At 37.8% G+C, this 22,889-nt stretch overlaps 2 protein-coding genes across 8 annotated transcripts in view; one reads left to right on the top strand and one right to left on the bottom strand.

Annotated features, from left to right (window-relative positions):
- Positions 1 to 21,012, bottom strand: part of ARL13B (ADP ribosylation factor like GTPase 13B) — a 30,841-nt gene extending 9,829 nt beyond the window's left edge. For 3 of the 4 annotated variants that reach the window (XM_066571869.1, XM_066571870.1, XM_066571873.1), the window contains exons 1-4: positions 20,849 to 21,012; positions 19,325 to 19,395; positions 17,276 to 17,525; positions 1,100 to 1,205 (exon numbers count right to left, since the gene is read on the bottom strand). In XM_066571869.1, the coding sequence (XP_066427966.1) occupies positions 1,100 to 1,205; positions 17,276 to 17,525; positions 19,325 to 19,395; positions 20,849 to 20,907 (486 nt within the window). In that variant the 5' untranslated portion in view covers positions 20,908 to 21,012. The remainder of the gene's footprint in view (positions 1 to 1,099; positions 1,206 to 17,275; positions 17,526 to 19,324; positions 19,396 to 20,848) is intronic. The other variant, XM_066571872.1, reaches the window with a different exon arrangement.
- STX19 (syntaxin 19) lies at positions 3,776 to 13,684 on the top strand. 4 transcript variants are annotated; one of them, XM_066568070.1, is made up of 3 exons: positions 3,776 to 4,011; positions 8,019 to 8,126; positions 12,295 to 13,684. In XM_066568070.1, the coding sequence occupies exon 3, from the start codon at positions 12,399 to 12,401 to the stop codon at positions 13,275 to 13,277; it is 879 nt and encodes a 292-aa protein (XP_066424167.1). In that variant the 5' UTR covers positions 3,776 to 4,011; positions 8,019 to 8,126; positions 12,295 to 12,398; the 3' UTR covers positions 13,278 to 13,684. The 4 variants fall into 4 exon arrangements, with proteins under 4 accessions (XP_066424167.1, XP_066424190.1, XP_066424181.1 ...); XM_066568093.1 differs by having other exon boundaries at positions 8,013 to 8,126; XM_066568084.1 differs by having other exon boundaries at positions 7,991 to 8,126.
- Positions 21,013 to 22,889: the final 1,877 nt, after the last annotated feature.

Raw genomic sequence — 22,889 nt, 5'->3', positions numbered from 1 at the left:
GTTACAAAATATAAAAATTTAGAAAAATTGAATATACAGACATTAAATAATAAAAAGAGGAAGGTCATTCTCACTGACACTGTCAAATTACTCCTTCATTTTGCTTTAATACTTTGTGGTGAAATTTAAAGATCTAGTGGAAAACTAACTACAAGAAGAAACAAAAGTTTTTTTGGTCATTGCCTAACTTTCCATCTTGTTTCACAATGCCTCTGCTTAAACTGACCCCAGGAGTCCTCCTACTGAAGGAATTTGGGACCATGTTTATCTTTGAAGAGCCTGGTACAGAAGGTGTCCATTAGAGTATGAAACAGTCTTAAGAGTGCGTGATCTGGTGTCTTTCCTAATTACACACAAAATATAAATAAAGAACAAGAACAGCATGTCAGAAATTAAACAATTGAGATGTATTGGAATACACTAGTATCTTTCAGGTCATTTTTTACTGAATATTTTTCAAGAAAATATTTTTGGCACAGAAGCTCCTTGGGAAAAAAAAAAAACAAGGATGAACTTGCAAATTTAATTTTTATGATTGCTATATGTGCATAGTGCAAAAGCGCACTAAGAAAAACACTCAGATAATCATGACATAATAAACAGAGCTATGCCCTGCTCTAACTCAGCTATTAGAGAAAATAGCAGTATGTAGTGCTCTATAAATTTTGCAAATCTCCCTAATGAATTAAAATTAGTTTTTATTTTTAAAATCCAAAGCTTAAATGGTTTTGCAAAACTGCCTTCTTATCTTGGTTAATAACACCACAACCCTCATTGTCTTTCAAAATGTTTTTTATTGCCATCAGGAAAAGATTGTGGAAGCAAAGCCCTATCTAAGACACTGGGAGATTAAAACAAAGGCCTAAAGAAAAACTTCAGGGACTACTAATTTGGATATATTATCTGACATACTGACCAATATTAAGCAGCTTTCATAAAGCCTTCTGGTTTTGGCTTTCCCCACAATGACTTCCTGCTAGGTTTTTTCTTCACAGGACAATGAATACTACATCTAAATTTCAGTTTTATGCCATGTAGCCTACCTTAATGGAAGCTTTACACAGATATGAGAAAATACAGCATCTGAAAATCTACTTACAATTTGACAGAGACACTTGTGTTCATTAACCAGCCTTTCCAGAGATAAGGACTCGATCACATCTGCTTCTGACAGAGCTCCTTCTCTGTCCTGCTTATTTGCCAGCCTGGAGGGAAGATCAAAAGAAACACTCAGCATCCTGCCACAAGAGAGGCTCTCACATCTCCAAAAGATGAGTTGGTGACAAAACTAGGAAGAAGACTGAGAAAGAAAAGATGAAATTCCTTGTTTCAGCTTCAATTATTTCTTCTACTCAATAAGCATGTTCATCTATGCACTATTTTCATCAGATACTAATGTTAGATAATCACCAAAGTGCTTATTACTAAGTTAATATTATTTCTAGTGAAAGCAATCATATTTACAGTTAAGAAAATGGACATAAAAGACCATCCTGCTTTACATCTAAAGCAACACAGGACAATCTGTTGGAGCCTGTGGATGAAAGTTCACAGTTTTGCAACTTCCTGAACTATGAGCATTTCCCTGTTTAAAAGTGCTTCAGGATCATCTCAGCTCTGCCTGCGACCCAGCATTTCTCTCTGATGCTTAACAATATTTTGAACTTGCTCTTCCCGAGTAAAACTTAAAGGGTAGAGGGAAGAACTCGCATGAATGGCTCTAAAAAACTCTATTTTATTAAACAGAGGAAAGCAAAAGACTCCCACATAACTCACAAAATAAGTATTCTGTAAGATGAAGATCATTGCTTTGTCACTTATATATGGTAGGAAACAGGACTCTAGAAGACAGACATTCATTAGGAGTATAAAATTACAATCCAACCTCATTTTGCACTTTTTATAACGTTAATAATCCAAGCTAGCGTGCTGCACAGCATTAGAAAATATGAAACTTGTACTTGCTTCTCTCTAATAAAGGAATTCCACTAAAATAACGTTCCTCTGAAATTTAGCAACATTTTCTGGATAAGAAGACAAATATTTGGCATCCATGAGCTCAGGGGCAGAAGGTTTTGGAACCAGATATCATAGCCTTCCTCCTGAAATCTCAAGTTATTATCATTAGCTCAAATGGCTTTTAGGGAACTTAGGCCAAAGCTTGTACTTTGAATTTATGTTAATTCTTTGCTAGGAAGGAACAGTGGTAAGAATTCACTCCATAGTTACCAGAACTTGTCAGCACTTCAATTTGATCAAAGACCTTACTTGTCCCTATTCTCCAGAATCCCAGTATGAGAGCTTCAATTCTTAATTAATTCACTCCCAAGATTTTTCAGCATCAAAAACATTAGAAAAAAGCTGTTTTGCATATACAGCCCAAAACCCCACATTCCTTGTCACCATTACCCTCATGAGCTACCATTCATTATCTAATCTTTCATCTTCCTTCTCAAGAAGAATTTGTTTATGAAGGAGACCATAGAAAAGCAGCATCTCAAATATCCAGTCTCTCTCAATCTTCACCATTGTTAACTATTTGTTGTCCAAATCATTCAAACTATTCACTTATGTATCATCATCCTGGGGATAAAAATCCCTCTGTCCTAGTGACAATCAGAACTTTGCTGGCTTGGCCAGCAGAGCTGGTAAGAGCATAAAGCTCTTCCCTGCCCTTCCTTGATAATGAATTCTCACTAGTTAAAGAGATTACTTCTGCAGTGCTTTGTATGATTTAGTGCAGGGATTCCCAAACTGCTGCTCAAAGCATAGACAGAACCTGTGATACTTTCAATATGTTTATAATACTCTGGCACTGCTTCTTTTCACCAACCAGCTAGAACAAGACCTGTCCTCTCAGTATTTAGCTATGAAACCAAAGCTAAACCAGGGAAAAACTGAGATGTAATGCAAAAAAGTAATTAAAAGACTGGAAAAAAATTACCTCCACTTTTTTTCTCCCCCACATAACCTATTTTGTTACAGTCTGAAAATCCTACTGTGCTGCCTCTTAGTCTCAAAAAGCATTCCTCAGCAGTGCTGTCAATTCATCTAGAGCTAATTGAAGGAAATATTTCTGAGCAGTGTTTGTTGCCACAGCCTATTCCTCTCTCACCTGAAGATTAAATAACTGCACTATTTTTGCTCTGCACAGCCTACAAAGCACAGCTGAAGCAGAATGAAATGCTGGTAAGCTGCATAGCTCAGTGGCAGTTTGACACTAACATCCTACAGCTCGCAGTAGCTGCTGATTTTTAACCTCTAACACCTTCAAAGGTGTCATATTTGTCTTTCTGGTCAATTAGCTTCCACTTTCTCTGCAGCAATACTAACAAAAAACTGGCTGACATGCTGTACCTGGAAAAGCAATTTTCTGGCTATTCTCACCAGGAACTGAAGTGGCTTTGCTGAGGTCCATCTACTGCTGGACACTCATGCCCTCTTCAGACTTTAGGTCAAACTTTTAAATGGACTTCAGGTATTTTCAAGATACTGTAGTAAAATGCATTATCTGCAGGGGCATTTTTTATCCCCATGAACAGATGCACTTCAATAATTCCTTTTCCCTCCATGCTTTGGTGCAGAAGAAAGCAAAGCCTGCAGTTACACTCGTGCTTCCAAGGTAAGCAGTGCTCCACTCGCAGCTCCTACAGGGAGCTGCTCCAAGGCACTTCCTGCTCCTGGCACTCCGAGGGATCCGCCTCCCAGCAGGGCTGGCTTTCAAACAGGCACAACCAGATTCCCCAGGCACAAAGTAATCGATTTGCCTGTCTCCTGCAGTTGCAAAAGGCAGTTTCTCTCTCACTCTACCTACCACTCCTGAGGATGATCACACCTGGACAACGATAGAAGAATTAGAAGCAGGAGGAATGAAGGAAATACTTCATGGAATGTTACTCAAGCCAAGTTGCCTAGGGAATATTCTGGAAAAATGTTTTTTGGGATTATACTGAAGCTTAACCTCAGGAGTTCCTGTGTAAAGGGTAAAAGCCACCAGCACAAGATTCAGAGGTAAATACTCTTCTCTTACTTAATGTTTCTAAATTTGAAAATATCAGAAAAAGGCTTTGTAGTGGGATTTAGAATGGAAATGTGCCTAAGTGTCAAGACATAAAAATAATATACGTCTGCCTTGCAAAGAGTTAGGTATTTCTGTGGGTGAATATGGACTCACAGCTCTGCTGCTCTTTCACAGGAACACCAGGGTTTGAGGCAAGCTTTATGCAAAAAAACCCCTTCTTTAGGGAATACATCAGTTATCTTAAAAGACAGACCTTGATTTTAATTTTCCAAGTCAGCTGAACTTCATATATAGCAATTTATCATGTTTAAAACCCTGTAGGAGGTATATATCAAAACATACTTGAAAGCACAGACGAGTGGCTGTTAGTTTATCATACTAAGTTCGCGGAGTAAGAAGCTTTCATCTATAAAATCATGCTTGGCTTATTTCAGTTTCACATAAAGTATATATGAATTGTCTTAGTGTAACAAACATACCTCATGCAAGAAATAAAGAGAAAGTTGGCACCTACTGCTTTTAGATCAAGTAGGATTTTTCTAAGCAACTGGAGAGCTTTTCAACTTTAAGAGTCACGAGAAACAATGTGGAAAGGGAGTGTTATGTGTGCATTGGCACAACTGACATCTACAGCTCAGTGACAATATTTCTCTTAGAAGCCACTTCTGATAGAGAAAAACAAAGTCTGAATGCTATGGAAGTTGCTTGACCTGTCTATAAAATCTCAAATACTGAGCAAAAGAGGGGGAAAAAACCCAAGAGAAACCAAAGCAGTATTAAAAGTTTAATTTGCAATACAGAATCTGTAAGAATGCCTCAGATATGCTACTTTTGGGTTTACATTTGTTTAGAATCAGTGATCACAACCCCAGAATTTTGTGAAAGATCCGCATAGTGTCCATCAAAATTAATGAAAAGCAAAGCATCCCTGAGGTCAAAGTATTAGCCTCAGAACAATCTCCATGATTGAAAGCAACTATAGGAAAATGAATCTTTATGAGAATGGTTTGCCTATGATCAAGATCAGTCTTTAAGTCTACTTCAAGAAGTCTTAGCTTTAAGGGATGGAATTAGCTGGGAAAACAAAGCCAGAACCTTTGAAATTAACAGCAGTCTAAACAAGGGGAAAGAACAAAGCCATATTCTTCACTCTACAGTGAATCTTCTATTTAAAGTGCTGTTCTACCCTTTTTCCCTTTGGAATTTTTATCTCTCATCCATTAACCTTTATCTTGAGCAATCCTGTGGACAGCCATCACAAGGATGTTTTATTCCAAAAAAGTAAGGTCTCAGCAGCTGCAGCCTGAAAAACTTTGTCTCTTTATGTTTTGCTTATGTTAACATCCGTGAAAGTCAAGCTCCTGACCCACACAGAGGCATAAATAAGTGACTTGTCTGCTTGTTTTTCTTGTTCCTTCTTCTTCAGTTATTGGGAGTTCACGAGGTTTTAGAGGAAGTCATGGAAAATATAATTCTTCATACTTTTAACAAACAAATAGAAGAGCAGACCAAGAGTTTCAAGTGGCCCACAGAAGGCACTTTTGATGAAGTTCTAAGCATGCTCTATGACTTTTTGCAGACTGCCTTCCAAATGGAAGTGCTGACAGATCTCCAAGCACATTCTTCTTTACTGTTTCCAGCCCCTGCCCCTTCTGGGTTGCTCACAACAACGACAAACCTATCAGTAAATTTTGATGATTAACACGTGGCTCTTTCTCAAAGGGACTTAATTTCAATTCATGCCTTCCAATTCTCATGCAAAACAACACTTTGAATATTATGGTTAACTATAATGAGAAAAAGGTGATTAAAGTGCTACAAGATTATTGGCCTGCTTTCATACAACTCCAGGGAGCTGTAGGAGACATTTCAATAAGTCAACAGTTTCCCTAGACAGTTCCTCCAGGTCACTTTTAAATAAGAGAACAGTTAAAAGTAAGATTCTAAACTCCTCCTGTTTACAATATCTCCAGGCAACTGTAGTCTCATGTTAGCTTTTGAACTGGTCATAAGAACAGCAATTATAATTAGTTTCATTTTCTTAAGTGGCCTCATTCTCACCACAGGTCTGAATCATATTCCTATTTACTGAAAATGTTTCGTCACACACTGGTCTGCTATCAGTTCAATCCCACCTCCTAGTCAAACAGGCTGCAGCCAACAATGGCTGAGCTCAACTAAAGCAAGTTATGTTCAGCTTCCAGATGTGTAATTTCAAAACAAGTGATGCTAAGTGATATAACAATATATTTTCGGACAAGATTTAAAAAAAAAGTGAATTGGTTTCTTATATTCTATTTCACCTTGATATATCAAGCCATGGGCAAATTCAGTATAGTCAAATAGGCTGTACTTTTTTTTTAAAAAGCTGCCTTACATTTATTACAGCTGAGTTCCAAGGCTGTGATAGGCAGCTCTGTGGTCTGACAGAAATTAAATGGGAATGTAAAGCAGGTGGGATGGTGCACAGCACAAATTCTGAGTCTGCACTTCTGTCAGGAAGACAAATCTCTCACACCACTTAGAGCAATAAAAAGCTGTTAAGTATGAATTCAAACTACATATCCTATTAAATGGAAACAATCCCACCTATATTCTATCCTGCTGCAGCCCTTTCTCTTGTTCCTATTTTATTTTCAAGTACTGCTTTAAAATATATCAATATTTGGACCTTAATGAAGTGATCTTTGGGCAGAGGAGATCATGACTTTCTAGGTTTCTGTAACCTCTAGGTTTGTGAGGATTCCTAAAGAACACTACTGACAACAAATCTCTGGTTAAACAGGTGAAAAAAACCACCATCAAAACATGAAGTTCTTACCAATTACAGAGAATTAGCTGCAGACTAAGTGACTTGGAGAGTGAGATCATTGTTTTGTCAGTGAAGTGCAGTGTCCATCACCCTCACTGGGAATTATATCAGTGCCAAAGCATGAACTCCTCACCCTCTAGTACCCAAAGTATCAGCAGGAATGTCTGCAGACATGGAAATGCTGGCAGATGCTTTTCCCCAAGTCTACATCTGCAGCCACACTATCATAACAAAGATGTCAAAACTCCAAGGAACAAGCTCAGATTTGCAGCTGATTTCACTCTTTGTATCTTTGAACCAAATACTTCAAAAATAGCTAAACACCAATGCAAGACAGATATATCTCCTACAACATGACTGTGTTACAGATTAAAGGCTCAAGAACATCTTGAGTCTCTTCTCCCGCTCTCCAGGTCTCTTGGAAAACTCACTCCAGAACAGCATGATTTGCCTACACATTGCCAGCAACTTTGGCCTAATTCTTCCCCACCTTATGAATTCTTTGAATACTCAGGTCTGCTTTACTGTATTTGAATTTGTTGGTTTTATTCAATTTATTCATTTCTTCACCTCCCACAATCCGTTTCACACTAATTAAAGAATTCCCAAGCTACCTTGCTTCAGATGCAGCATTTCTATTCTTGCACATTCTGGTAATTTTAGTTTCCCTAGGGAAGTCTTGTGGCAGTTTTTACACAGTGATAGGACAAGGCTGAAGCGTTTTAAACGCAAGAAGAAAGATTTGCATCACATGTTAGGACAAAATTCTTGGCTGTGAGGGTGGGGAGGCTCTGGCACAGGTTGCCCGCAGAGAGGAATTGTGATCATCCCCTTTGCTCAAACTGTTACTGATTTTGCACTATCATCTCATCTGTGGCATATTTTTAGGCAGGGGAAGCTCTCTGCCTTTGGTATTCTCTTGTTGAACCACTCCCACACTTTCCATAAACAGAAACTTGAACTTACAACTATTTTTAAGTATGTTTTTTCGAGGACTTATCTTACAACAGAGATGCTTAAGAGGATATTTTCATCCAACCACCTTGTGTCTTATAATCCTTGGTGTTTAAGTATGTTTGTTTACAAGGTATTTAAGTTAAAGGAAACTTTACAAAGAAGAAACTAAATGTAACTTACAGCAACATGTCCTACTTTAGTAACCTCAGATACATCTTTGAGTAACAGGGCGAGATTTCAAAACACCACCAAACAAGTGCCTTCTTTCCTTGTGAGAACATGAGAGAGCACAAACTGAATTTCAGCGCAAAACACCAATTTTCCCCAAAGACTACTGTAAGTATTTTAAACTATAACCATTTTAATAATATATGTGTCTCACTAATTTTTTGTTGCTAACTTAAGACATTTATGCAGTAATCAAGCTCCAGAGTATGACTCCAAGATTTACTCATTGCCATTGTGCTCAGAAGAAAGTTAGATGGGTTTCTTGGCACCACATGACAGAGCTGTAATGTAATTCCACTGCAGCTTGGAAATGAATGAGAAATAATAATTTTAAAAAATTGTTTAAGATTACATGTAACATGAAATTCCCTTGGGACACATTGCCTGAAAGTCTACTCAGTGCCCTTAACTGACTCATAGCTAAGGGTCAGGAAAACAAGGTTACCCTTATTTTTGGTGCAATCATTTAAAAAAACCCTCCCAAAACAAAAAAAAACCCACACTAACAAACAAAAATCCAGCAGTTTCAGCAGAGGTAAAGAAGGCAGCATGAGCCAGAACACAGATCGTAGATATCAAAGAGCTCTTAAAGAAAGGATTCTGTTCCTTGATTGCCTGCAAGTTCTCCTCTCTGGAAGATACTAACCAAGGAGAGGTGGCAAATTGTATCAAAGATCAAATAGAAACAGAGCCTTTGCTGGCAGGCATTTTAATCAAAGTGCTGAATTAACTAAGAAATAGTGAACAAAAGCAGAAATTAAAATGAACAGGAGGCTTTGGTAATTTGGGGACTGGGGAAGAAATAATCCAACAAAGCCAAATTAGAAGACATTAAACCCAAGTACAACCAGAAACAAGAGAATTCCATATGATTATCTTTCCTATTTTACATATCTAATTATGTCTTTCAACTTAAGGTAGCCCAAACCTTATTTTTGGATGTAGGCTCCATGTTTCTTGGGTCTACTGATAAATTTATCAGACAGGTGGAAGAACATTCTATGCGGTTTCTTTGCAATTAAGCAAGCGGTCCTTTCAACTTAACTTTTTTATCAAATGCAGAAGATAATATAAAAAACTCATTTCTGTCCTCTTTATCTTTGACTTCTAGACATATTTTATCATGACAGATTCTAATGGTGGTCCAGCTACTGGGATCTATTATTCCCCTAGTCAGTGTCCTGAGGTAATTGTCTTTATCAAGACTTCCCCAGTCACACATATGTTTAAATTGTGAGATTCACATAACCGTGTTCCTGAGAAGCAACACAGCCAAGTTATCAGAAAGCAAAGACTCTTGATATACCCTTAAAATATATTTGACAAGGATGTGAAAATTGCATTTCTGAACTTGCCAACTATAGATTGCTATAGACAAAGATGCTTAAAGAAGAACAAACTTAATCACCAATGGGTTTGCATGACAATAACTGCAATAGGCAGCGAACATAGGGGCCACACTAAGTCACTAGAGTGCTTTCAGTCCACATAGGCCACTTACTCCACTCTACAGAATGGGTATTTTCTCTCTGTACTGACAAAAACTTTAAGGAAAGTGAAGTGCTTTCATCTCAATCAAAAGAAAAACAGGATGTGCCCCTATACACAAACACGTAGGACAAAACAAGGCCTCAATAAATGAACAGAGCTTGTTGTGGAACACTTGAGAAGCCAAGCCAACAATTTCCAAGGTTATCTCTGTCATGAAGACATCCTCATTTCTTTGAGACCAGCATGTGTTCCAATTGCCAGTATAATCAAGCACAATTATTGGCAAGCCTTTTCAGTGGCAGGCTTTGAAGGCAAGCCCAACAGTAGGGAAGAGATGAAACTAAGATTCAATTGCTTGCATTCCAGTCTTTTGTGAGACTAATCTTTAAACAAGAAAAAACAATCTCTAGTATTTTCCGCTCACTTCTCTGATATTTAACAATATTTGCAGATTTGTTTTTCAGTTCTGTGAGGTTCCTCCCTCCACCTCCAAAGAACACAGCTATTTCAAGAGCAATGGACCTATTCTCTTAAAAAAAATTCTTGTCACCTCACAGCATGAGCATTAAGGGTGCCCTTAGAACTTGCTTGTAATCGCAGGTTTGCCCAGCCCTGCTAAGTTAACATGGGTCAGCAGATGTGTGAGGCTGGACTACAACAGATTTTCAGGTCACTTCTTTGAGGCCCTGTTTAGCAGCCCTGGGTCCTTTCACATGCCCCAAGCTGAACTTTCCCTGTTGGTGGTGCCAAGCAGCTCCGGAACATTCCTGAAGAATGTTATATGGCGGAAACTGCCTGACTTCTGCCATGAGGACATCCACTGAAAAGTTCAGCAGTGGAGAAGCATTACTGTCACAAAATGAACACATTTTGCATTTTCCTCACCCAAGAATAACACTCCCCAATAAATAACTTGCAAACTTGTCTGATCACAAGTCTTCTCTTGATGTGAATTGACAAACACTGAATTCAAATATTAAGCCACTTAGAGGGAAAAAAAAGCAGTAAGGAAAATTCACACTAGGGTAGAATATCAACATTCTTTCTCATGACTGACCTCTGAAGCATTTCAAGTTTTGTTTTTCAGCCAGTCCTCCTGCAAAAAGCTAGATTTAAGTCTGTGAAGACATGTCCACACTGCTCAACTCCATGACTTTTACAAAAATCTATTTAGAGACTTTAAATATGCATGGGGGAGCAGAGATACCACAGCAGTATCATTTGGAACTGTTCAAATGCAAGAAAATCGTTTGCATATTGACAGGTTACCGGATAGACCTTTTGCAGTTTCTAAAAACGTATCTTTTGGATACTATTAAGAAATCCTACATTTGCTTGCTAAGAAAAAATATAATCTGTCAAATCAGGGTTTAATAAGTGTTGCAACTATTTAATGCTACTATTTCAGAAAACAGCACTAAAAGCTCTGAAAGAGCCAAAAGATACCACTGTGCTGTTTAACCTTTATGCTTGAACAGCCCTTTGAAAGACACATATCTGATTGAACCAGAAGACCCTAAGTAAAAAATCCCATAATCTTCTAGTCCTGAACATGTTACTTCTTACTGAAATCTTCCATTCTTGATCACAGTCCAAGGAAATCATTTATGTAGAGTTTGAGAAAAATACCTTCTTCCCTATGATTAAAAATAGCTGAACTTAGTTTCCATTGGGCGTGTTTTAGAAAATATCTTGCTCTTAATTATCTCTCCAGTAAAGCTTGCACAACAGCTAGGGAACAAAACAAAACCGTATCTGCTTTCTGTTAAATAAGAAACAGCACTGAATTGTAGCCCATTGTGCTTCACATTGCACATTTGCATCAATTTTATGAAGAATGTAAATGACAGTGTAAGAGTAGATAACAGTAATTCAAAGAGGCTTAGAATATCTTCATGCTGCAACATTAGTGATATAGAGTCAACTCCATAAAAACTCAAACATAAAAAATTAACTTGTTTTCATGCTAAATTATTAGAGTTCTTAAATGATGAAAGGTCTGTTCTGTTTTGTTGTAGCTAACTGCTTCAGTTACTATCTAACTCCCCAGGCAAGGAAAACAGAGAAAGGTTTTTGAGTGTGGCCAAATTAATAACCTTAATTCACACCAGAACATTGATTAATTACAGTCTGCCTCATAATCTCAAAAACTGAAATACTTCCTACTGAGAATCCAAGAATGGCACAGCCACACCCACTTCTATTTCCAAAAATATTTATAGGCTGATTAGTTTTCATCAAGTAAAGAATAACAATAAAATAATTAGAGTTACTTCTCTCTTCCTCCCCAAAATAAGTCTTCTCTGTTGTCATCTTATTGTAAAACTTCCATACCTTCTTGGTGATTTCTCATAGGCAGCTCCTCACAGCACAGCCAACAAACACCCAGCTCTCTTCTCCCAGCTAGCCCACTCCTTTATAACTCCTTTATTCATCCTTACTAGACACAGCTGTGGCCTGTTAAGGGCAGGCCTGTTCCTAATCTTGGGTAATTAATACAACTGCAACTCCTCAGGGGTGAGATGATGGGGGTGCTTCTGCGCTGTCTTTATTTTCTTACATTCTATCCCCCCACACTTCTCCAGTCTCAGTTCTGTGTGCTGCATCACAAATATACCTCAAAAATGGCCTTGGGCTACTAATCACAACTTGTTCAGAATACCCCCCATTCCAACTCATTCCTACTTTTACTTTGGTGCAGAGAGAAGTAGCTCTAATCTCCAAAACTACTTTTCATATATACATATAGCCACTAACGTTGATTGTTGTTACATTTTGATTACAGTGCAATGAAACAAAGTAAACCAAAAAGATACTGGAATTAACTTCCTGTGTCGCAAGAGGAGAGGGGAAAAAAAAAAGCAGGAAAGAATCCTGACCACAAAAACCATGAGAGACCGTCTGCAAGAGCTCAGACTGAGGGCTAAGGAACTACAGATGGGTGGGGAAAACAATGGTGCAACTGTACAAGAAGAGGAGCAGGAGGAGTTTGAACAGCAGGCCATTATTTATGAAAAAGAGCCCGTAACTGAAAGGCACTTGCACGACATCCAGAAACTTCAGAACGAAATTAATAACCTGGTGGAAGAAGTCAACAAATTCAGCCAACAACAAAAAAGCCTCGTGTCTTCAATGAGAAGGTTCAGTGTTCTCAAAAAGGAATCTAACATAGCCAGGGAAATCAAACTGCAAGCAGAACACGTACGCAGAGGTTTGGATGAGCTGTCCAAAACAGTGAGGAGAGCTGAGAATGAGCAGGGGCCAGCCCGAGCCACGGTGAGGATCCTGGCGGCCCAGCACGCCTTCCTGTCCCACCGCTACCTGCAGGCCATGCTCTCCTACAACGAGGCCATCACGGCCAGGCAGGACAAGTGCAGGACCTTCATCCTCCGCCAGCTCGAGGTGGCTGGCAAAGAGGTGTCTGAGGAGGAGGTCAATGACATGCTCCAGCAAGGAAAATGGGAGATTTTCAATGAAAATCTACTCACTGAAGTGAAGATTACTAAAGCTCAACTGTCAGAGATAGAGCAGAGACACAAAGAACTGGTCAATCTGGAGAACCAGATCAAAGATGTGAAAGAACTCTTTATCCAGATCTCACTTCTGGTGGAGGAGCAAGGGCAGATGATCAACAATATAGAAATCTACATGAACAATGCTCAAGAATATACTCAAGCATCTAAAGAAAAGTTTGGGCTTGCAGTCAGGTATAAAAGAAGAAACCCTTGCAAAGCAATTTGCTGCTGGTGTTGTCCGTGCTGCAGATGACACCAGAAATGAACTGCTTGAAATACCAATGGTTCCTCCACACCAAACTGATCTTGGAAAGCACTCTTGGGATCCCTTAACTGCTTTACTTTTCTCCATTTTCCCTTCAGCAGAGCTCTCAGGAAAAACTGCATCCTTTTTCAAGACAGAGTAAAGAATTTATGGTTTTCACAGAAACATGTCAACTACAGGAAAGGATCAAAGGATAAAAGTGACATTTTTTTTTGTTCTTATAAACTTCTCAAAAGTTTAGAAGTTCTAAAGTTTAGTTTGGTTCTTCAAACTAAAACAGTGTGCAACAAACTCCCTGTGCTGTTGGGAGGCATTGAAAATATTGTTAATCTCAAAGACAGGATTCATAAAAATGTTTTACTTACTTTTCACAAAATAATAATAAGTATTTTTAATTGCCTTGTGGTTTTTTACCATTTATATTTATTTGCTTAAATTCTAAATGTTTTTTTTCCCCAGGAGTCTAAAATTCTACAAAACAAACCTCCACACATAAAGCAGACGCCATTAGTAACAATCTAGAATGGGATGCCTAAACCAAACAAGAGGTCAGAAAACTTACCAGGAATGTTACAATACTACATCCATAGGAAAAGTTCATAAACTTTTCATAAATTGATACAGAGATACTTATATTATTTAGCTCTACAGGCAGAGCCCTACCAGGATAGGGGAATACGATCCTTAATTACACATTCACAAGGCACATTCTTAATGCTGCCAGTCCTACCTAAATACACAGTGACATTTGCAGTCTCACTTTTGCTAGCACAAAATTAACAAAAAAATAGAATAAAAAACAGAACTCCATCCTTACACCCCCTACTCCTCCCCCATAATCTAGAACCAGAGAATGATTTAGGTTGGAAGGAACCTCCGGCAACCAGCTCCTTTTGGAACTGAGTGAGAAATAGCTCTCCATGCAATTTAACAGACAATAGCAAAGTAACTGAGATGAAAAAGTTCTTTCCAAGAAGAAATTAAAAAAAAAATTCCACATTAAAACCAAATAGCAAACCAGAAATGTATTCCTGAACTGCTTTGTGCTGTGCAAAGACACCTTACTTGGACAGTCAGAGAAGGCAGAACAAACTGCACTGCAATTCAGCAAGACACTAAGTGAAATGGATGTCTTTAGTTGCACGTAGGAGAAAAAAAAAATCTACTATCAAAGTAATTTTCACATTGTGGTATTTAAAAATAGTTGGATTCCTTCCATCCCAGAGTAAAACTGCAACTGAAATTAACTGCTATCAAAATACAATCAAAGGTCTAAACCTTAAAGTAAAAAATACTATTTACACAGTAGCAACAAAAAATAAACTCACATGATGACATCACTGGAACAATTTCATTAAATACTCTCCCCTTAACTGCATATATTAAAAATACATTTATGTTCCAAGGGCAGAGTAGAAATTAGCCAATAAACAAGAGCTGTACTTCCAATAGTGGAATAAAACTCAAGTTTTCAAAATTCAAGTTTTAATACTTAGGAAAAGAGCTGCCTGATTAAGTCATTTCCAGACATAAATTGGTTAGAAACAGACAGATAAAACACACTCAAGGAGAAGTGGGAAGTGAGAAAGATTTGTGGAAAACTTTTCCTTGATAAGGGGGTACTATTAACTGAAAATAAATAGCATGAAATAATAGTATGAACTACAGTTTACATTGAATTTTATATTGAGCATTCAAAATGATTAGCAGTAGAGATTTGCAGTAATCACTAAAGTAACTTTCCAGTGTTTTCAGTAGTTACATAAATATGCAGAAAACCAAACAAAATAAAGCCCAGCTTCAAGGGTTCTATGAAGAAAAGTGAAACATTAATAGCTATAATCCCTTATCACCAAAATAACAGGTAGAAAGTAGCTTTCTCCTAACAAAATACCTGCCCAAAAATCTCCTTGGTATAAAATATCAGTCACAGCACATGGGCTTGCATTTCCTCTTCTACATGATCCATGTCAACTTAAATAAAAAAACCAAAACCAAAACAAAGATTCCAACCAAACAAACACAACTAATCCCAAAAAACCCAGGATTTGCCTGCATAATATGATGTCTGTGTGCTCCTTTCTGATAAAAGAAAGGACAAAAATAATCCTAAGTGAAGAAAATTTAAACTTGTATATAAGTTTTGAGGATGCTGCCAGAAGAATTTACCCATAAACACTAATAAAGTGATAACACTGAACAGTAAAAAACCCCAAATGACAAGTTTAACATCTCTAAGTAATCTATACCAAGAGACAGTAAAAGACAATACTATCACATTTGAGGAAAATTGTCTTAAAATGATTCTGTGACACCTCCATGGGCAGCAATAAATAACAACATGGGAGAGCAGCAATTAAATTTGTAGAAAACATCACACTGAACATCAGATTTCTCATATTCCCATATTTCTGTAAGATAAGAGAATTTAGCAGCAATTTTATGTCCACATTGTGCAATTCAGCCTATTCTGCATGGATTAAAATGCACCAATTAAAAAATGTAGCAAAATATTAGGGAACTTCTTGCTACATGGGTAGCAAGTATCTCATTTAAAAAAAAAACAAAACCAACAAAACCAAAAAGCCCACAAACAAAATCTGAACATTAAAATTAATATTATATTAAAAAAGACTAACTTTCAGCATAAATTGGGAAATCTGACAATACAGGAAACAATTCTTCACTCAAGAGGCAGGGTCACACAGGAGCATAAACCAAAGAACTACTGGATCCCTCCACAGAATTGGGACACTGAAAAGCAAAATCTGATCAAAGGCTTTAGGTTTAATCTAATAAATGGTAATAACATCAACAAACTTGGTTTTGTCACCATTAGAGCAATTAGTAAATACCCTCTACCTTCTGATTAGCTACTGATAGGGATCAAAAAGCAGTATCAAGATCCATGGAAGTGAGTGAGTTCTCTGCAGGTCCAGTCAGCCACACAAATATCATTATCAGATTATAGAGAATTCTACCCAAAAAAAAACCCCAACAAAACCAAAACACAACCCCAACCCCCCCATAAAATTGTATTTAATTAAAAAACACAGCACAGCTTTCCACAGTCCCAGCTGCATTTTCATTTGAGTTAAACTAAGCTGGCTTTATTGCCTTGCCTGTGCCAGTAACGTGCAGAGCAATGAAAGGTAAAATCTAATCTATTTTCAACATATGCACCATTACTTTGCTGAACTACCCTCCACTTCATCAACACAATTAGCCAGGCTCAGCTTCAAAACAGCAGAGCATCACTATTTCTTAAAAATAAGAGGTCTTTCCTCTTACCTGTACACATTCTTTATGATAGTACAGGGATGTTGTGCAATTTATGTATTATGGAGCTCTTATGCTCACCAGACATAAAGATACTGACTTGACAAACCATTTTAAACTTTCAGAGTTTATTTTTTTAACTTCAAAAGCTTATTTGTTAGCAGATATTTTTGGTGTGGAATTTAAAAAAATATGTTCTTTCCAATATTTTTACAAACCTTATTAAACAGAGAAAAAGCAGGTGCCCAAAATAATTAAAGCAAGCCTCCTTTAATGAGATTTTGTTGATCATATATCAGCAGAACCATGTATTAAGTAAATAAGACATTTATTGCGGAGAGGTCACCCTATTGCTGAGTATAATCAACCATTTACCAATTAATTAATTAATGTAGGCATAAGTAGCAACAATATTTTTGCATCATGTTGCCATGTGAAATTTGTAAAGCCTTTTAACCTAGTATTTCAAGTAATATTAGAATTTTAAAGCATTAAAAAATCCCACCTTGTTATTTTTCCATGGCTAATGAAAGAGGAGAGAAATAAATATCCCTGAGAAGGATTAAATAAAACATAAAAGCGTAAAACTAATTGTAATATTGCTTACTGCTAACATTACAGCAGTATTAGTTACAACAGAAATAGTTCTTTAGGTCTAATTTCACCCAATTTCAGATTATTAGGAGAACGTTTATTATACTACTTACACTAACACAGGTTTTCCTGATATCTTAGGGCTTTTTAATACTTCTGTCATGGCTTGTTTTGTTTCTTCCATTCTTTCAATGTCACTGGAATCCACCACAAATATGACACCGTAGGACTCAGCATAATAATTCCTCCAGATATTCCGGATTCGTTTGCCACCTCCTAAATCAAAGATGGTGACTTCAAAGCGTCCCTGTTTAAGATTAATTTTGGAAAACCCAACTGTTGGAGCCACATCTTCAGGAGACTCTGTCAAAGAAGAAAGCCTTCAGTTTAAAGAGGATTTTATAGTGGGATTTGTGTAGTAGCAAAATTCACATTTTAAAAACACAGAGCAAAAACTCCTTGTTAAATATTACTGACCACATTTTTGCTTACATGAAGATTTCCCCTCTCCTCAGGGAATTTTAAATTAACTAGTCTCTCAGCTAGTTACTTTACATTTGTTTAGTTAGGAGCACTGGGGGAGTGGGAAGGAGGGAGAAAAGAGAGGGGCCCAAAAGGCAGATTTTAATATTTCACACCACAGTTCCATTGCAGTGGCACTTACTGTACTGCATTTTCACTTCCACTCATTTCCATTGTAGTAATTCAACTTTGAGAAGGAAAGCAACCAAACAATTAATGCACTATGACCTGGGAACTCTTGTGCTCTGCCAAATTTATATTTTATCCTTCATGGCTGCCAAAACAGCTTCAGAAGTTCAAACCAAGGGCTGAGACGAAATGACTGAAACCATCTTCTTCTGAGATGTAAATGATTTGATTCCCTTTATTCAAGGTCAGGTTTTAGCCTTTGTTTGCTAATTTTTAATTGCTGCTTTTTTCTAACTTGCCATGCAATATGCTAAAAAATTACAGATTTCTGTTTAATACTTTTGCTTGCTGTCTCCCTTTCCTGAGGGCAAAGAAAGCCTGGACTCATCTCACACCACTAAGCTGTGCCTGCAGGGCTGAGATAATTGCATCTCTCTTTTATGCACCTGGGGAGCACAAGGCAGGACAAACATGGAAAATTCAGCTTGTTGACAAGAAAAAAATGAAGGTCTGGCTAAAAGCATTGAGCTCTGAAGAGCAGTGCAGAAACTGAATCCTCACCAGCCTTCTGCTCCTACCCTTAAGACAGCCAAGATCGGCATTCAGGACATTTAAGCCCTGGGGATCACTCAAGGAAATCAGAACTATCTTTTCCTTGAGTTTCCCTTTAGAAATATGCATCTTTATCTCACTTTTTTTCCCCCTGAAAAATAGGAATTTTAGAAATAACTGTTATATTCAGAGGGTAAAGACAGTAAAGGTGGTTTTCAAATAGAATGGAAGGCTAAATTATGAAACACTCCTGTTTTTAGGGCAAAAATGGAGGAATAGGAGAGAATACTCATGATTTTATTTGGGCCTTAGCAAGTCTGTGAACTTACATAACACAAGTAAACAAACTCGAGGTGGAGTCTCCAAGTCTGCCAAAGCACTACTAAGTAAACTCTTGTTCTTGCACAAGATGAAAGTTATTTAGAAAGACAATCCCACAAGTGGAGGAAAAACAAATACAGAATTTTTGTTTTCATAAGTTTTATCTCAAATTATATCCTGCTTGCACGCAATCAAGTGGTGTCTTAGTGGCAATTTTATTTATCATCATTTTTTGATTATAAATCATGATAAAAAATATGGAACACTAGAACCATCCTTAATGTTACACATAACAATTTCCTTCTTTTAGACCTTATATATACTCACAACACTGATTTTTATATAAAGTTTACTGCTGTATGCACATTACGGGAATGGTCACCTGAAAGCAACTTCAGCACATGCACACAAGGAAAAAAAGAGAAAAAAATCAAGTCCAATGACTGTATTGTCCACTGTAGAGTTTTTATTAAAATGTGATATATGGTATTTGGATGGTACAACCACCAACATTTTCTTTCAACAAGATGGGAGGGAGAGATACATTAAGAGATGCAGCAATATTTTCAGATTTAAATGACAGAAAATTAGGAATTATATTCTCAGTGCTTCATTTGAATGATAAATCAATCACTTACCTCCTTGAATTCCTCGGACTGTAGCAGTTTTCCCAGCATTATCAAGACCCACCATTATTAGTGTCACCTTCCTCCATAAGGAGAAAAGAAAACAGATATTTAATTCTTTTTTCCTCTAGCTACACACCATTCACTCTATTTTTTTAAACACATGCACAGCAAATTTACCATCAAATAACAGAAAGAAGAGGTTTCAAAATACCAAGGCACCATTACTATTGTGTGTTTGGTGTTTAATATGTCCAATCATCTGATCAGACAGACCAGCAGAAGAAGGGAGGAAATGAAAAGTGTCCTGTCATGGTCTAAGTTTCATGTGTGACAATGATTCTGCTTTCAACTGATACTTGCCTGCTGCAATTTAATTTCACAGTACGGTAAAGTTTATTTGGTGTGGTCATGGTCCCTTTAGCAATTCCTGTAATTGCAGTTCCATTCCCCTGTATTTTTACCATCTCTCTGCCTCAGAGTTCTTCCTGTATTAGATAATTATTTTTGTCTCCATCAGTGTGTCTGAACAACACCTGTGTTTTGCTGGAAATATGTGGGACTTACCATGCCTTTGTTTCTAGACTGTAAATGTGCAAACCAGTGGTGCTAGGAATGCACAATTTATTAGCAAACTTGTATACAGGTTAATATTTTCTCAGGATAGGATTTTAAAAGGCACAGGAAAATCATATTTATGTGTGTATACCTCAGTTCTTCCTCCTGTTCACAAAGACTCAGTGATCAAATCAATTTGCTCAATTTTATGCTCCCTTAAGTGAAGGAATTCTGAAAAAATGTTATTTGCAGACTTGAAAATGTAATACTATCAAACATGAAGTATAATACAGGTTCTTTCAGAAGAGCAAGAAACCTCTGAGAAAAGAACCCAAAAATTAAATTATACTTTAGAATCTCAAAATGCAGAAGCTGGAAGAGTGAGGCAAAAACCAAACAAACTTTACTTTGAGCAGCTTAGAAGCTTTCTGTGATGGAGTGACCAGAGCAGAGGACAAAGGAAGGATTACAGATACAATTTATCATGACTTCTGTCCAAATTGGAGAGAGGGGTTTAGTGGGTGGAGTAGCAGGTAGATAAGGAACTGCTGGGACACTCACAGCCCAAGGGTAGTGGTGACAGCTCGGGGTCCCAGTGGACACCACTGAGCAGCAGTGCCCCTCAGAGGTCCATACTGGCACCAGTGCTATTGAACATCTCTATTAATGAGACAGAAAAGGTGCTGAGGGCATCCTCAGCAAGTTTGCAAGTGAGTGGTGAGGCTGACACACCTGAAGGATGGGAAGCCACCCAGAGGGAACTGCACAAGCTCAAGAAGTGCCCCATGGGAATATCAGGAGCTTTATTAAGATCAAGTACAAGGTGCTGGGTCAGGGTATCAGCACATGGAGAAGAGGCCTGGGGAGAAAGAACTTGGGGGTGCTGGTGGCTGAGAGGCTGGACATGATCAAATATGAAACAATGAATAAAACACAGTTTGGGAAGGTGAGAAATGTAAAACACTCTCCCATGTTTACCTGACAGGTTCCCTCCACCGTTTCAACCAGTTGCAGCAATTGGCCATTAGATTGAACATCCCTCTTCACCAGCCATCCAGAGCCACCAACGCTGCAGGAATGATGTGGGCGGGCCAGAGCAACCCCAGGAGACTGGCAGAGAGACTTCAGAGCCAAGGTCTTTCTTGTCACTCCTAGAAAGAAAAAAAAGGGAGAAAAAACCATTAGTTAGGCACTCTGTAGAAAAAAGGCAGCAGCCTCCTGCTCAGTGTGTTATGTTCAGTCTTGTTATCGTTCCCTTTTCCATCCTCACACACTTCATCCAGCCCCCTCTTACAGATCTGGACAGCCACCACACACTGCTTATCCCAAATAATAATGCCAGGCCACAGCACAGAAGGAAACTTGGAGGCTAGAGGAACAGACACATCCAGCTACAAAATTTCAGTGCTTGTCTCACCAAAAGTGCCACAGCCCTGCTGATTGACAGAGAATAAGGGCCAATTTCAAGCATGAGTAAAACTTACAAGAATATAACAGGATAAAGCTTTAAAAGCAAACAAAGAACATCCCTGCTAAGTGCATTCATTTAAATGTCAATTTTTTTGCACAAAAAGATCCCAGAGCAAGGAAGCTGGGGCTCTCTAGTGAGTATTTTGAGGAACTGGCAATGATATCTAGTAAATGTCACTAATTTAAATAAAAGTACCAAGTGCTTCCATCATTCCACAGTCCCACTTTCCTCTCTTCAAGCAGAAAGAAACAGAATATTCCTCTTTTTGAGAATTATCATAGCAGGTCTCCTAAAGCTTGTATCTCAAAATTCCCTTCATATTTTAAATTATAGCTACCCTCAAACTAAGGCAATTTTAAATGATGGCAAAAAGTGAATAATTAAAGATCATAGCAATCCTGATCAACTGTGAGGGCTTAGATAATTTATAGAGGTAGGAACTGAACTCCTCCTGATCTTATGAAGCTCATTTTCAAGGATGCCTTTGCATGGGTCTGCTGTCATTCAGTGTCAAGAACAGGTCAGGTTTCATCCAAAGCAGAGACAACAGCTACTCTTTAAACATTTATATTCCATTATCCTCAAGAACCTGAGAATAGCTTCTCCATGGGAGAGCTGAGTATATGAAGAGTAGAGAAGTTCCTAAAATGAGCAAGATGATTAAAACTGTTTCAAGTATTAAAATCAAGCTCTGAAGAATACAAAATCTTAAAAAAAAAAAAGCCCACATGCAGTGGGCTGTGGTGCCCTCAACCCACGAGCAAGTCTGAACAAAGCTCACTCTGAGAACAGAGCCACACAAATTTTTAGAAAGCAAAATGTAACAGCTCAGTGAACAAAATGTGCCATTGTAGTTGTGTCCAATGACATAAATGTAACATTTTCGGTGCCTGAGCACCTCCACAGAGCAATTCCCATCCCATTATATAAAGACTATCTTTGCAAACTGTCACAAAATTGCTCTTGAGCCTATATATGGCCCAGAGCATTCAGATGGGATTCATGACACGAACAGAACTTATTCAAGAGCGAAAAGCAGAGAGCAGCTAAGCCCTAGCACAAGAATCTTGTTTAAATACAAAACCATAAAAGGAGGTGGGCAGGAATTGACAAATTAGATAAAAAATTGCAGAAACAAACCACTCTAGGGGGAAAGGACATTCAACACTGCCGAAAATGTTATGGTAGGGAGGCAAATCCCATTCTACTATGCCAGTTTGAAGAGACTGGATCTTTGAAATATGTACAGAGCATGTCAGGTGTTTTATAGGGTGCACTAACAACATCCCAAACCTGTTCCAGATATTACATCTGTCAGCTTGCTGAGATCAAACAAAACCAACAAGCCCAAAAACCTGTTAAACTTATCAGTGAAGCCTGCACACCATTCACTAGAGTACATTTAGTACATCACCTTCACTAGAGGCTTTTACAATACAGAATTTATTTCAGCCACATCAAGCTTTCACGTTCTTGGAAACACAGCTAAACAAATCACTTAGAAATGACCCTCCTCACACAATTTAATTATTTCACTTCCTGCTATAA

Source organism: Molothrus aeneus, chromosome 2 (assembly GCF_037042795.1).
Source record: "Molothrus aeneus isolate 106 chromosome 2, BPBGC_Maene_1.0, whole genome shotgun sequence".
NCBI lineage: Eukaryota > Metazoa > Chordata > Aves > Passeriformes > Icteridae > Molothrus > Molothrus aeneus.
This window is presented reverse-complemented; position numbering and strand designations above follow the sequence as displayed.

Bases quoted from the DNA above. Each gene is read 5' to 3' on its own strand.
- STX19 (XM_066568078.1), top strand. From the start codon at position 12,399: ATGAGAGACCGTCTGCAAGAGCTCAGACTGAGGGCTAAGGAACTACAG.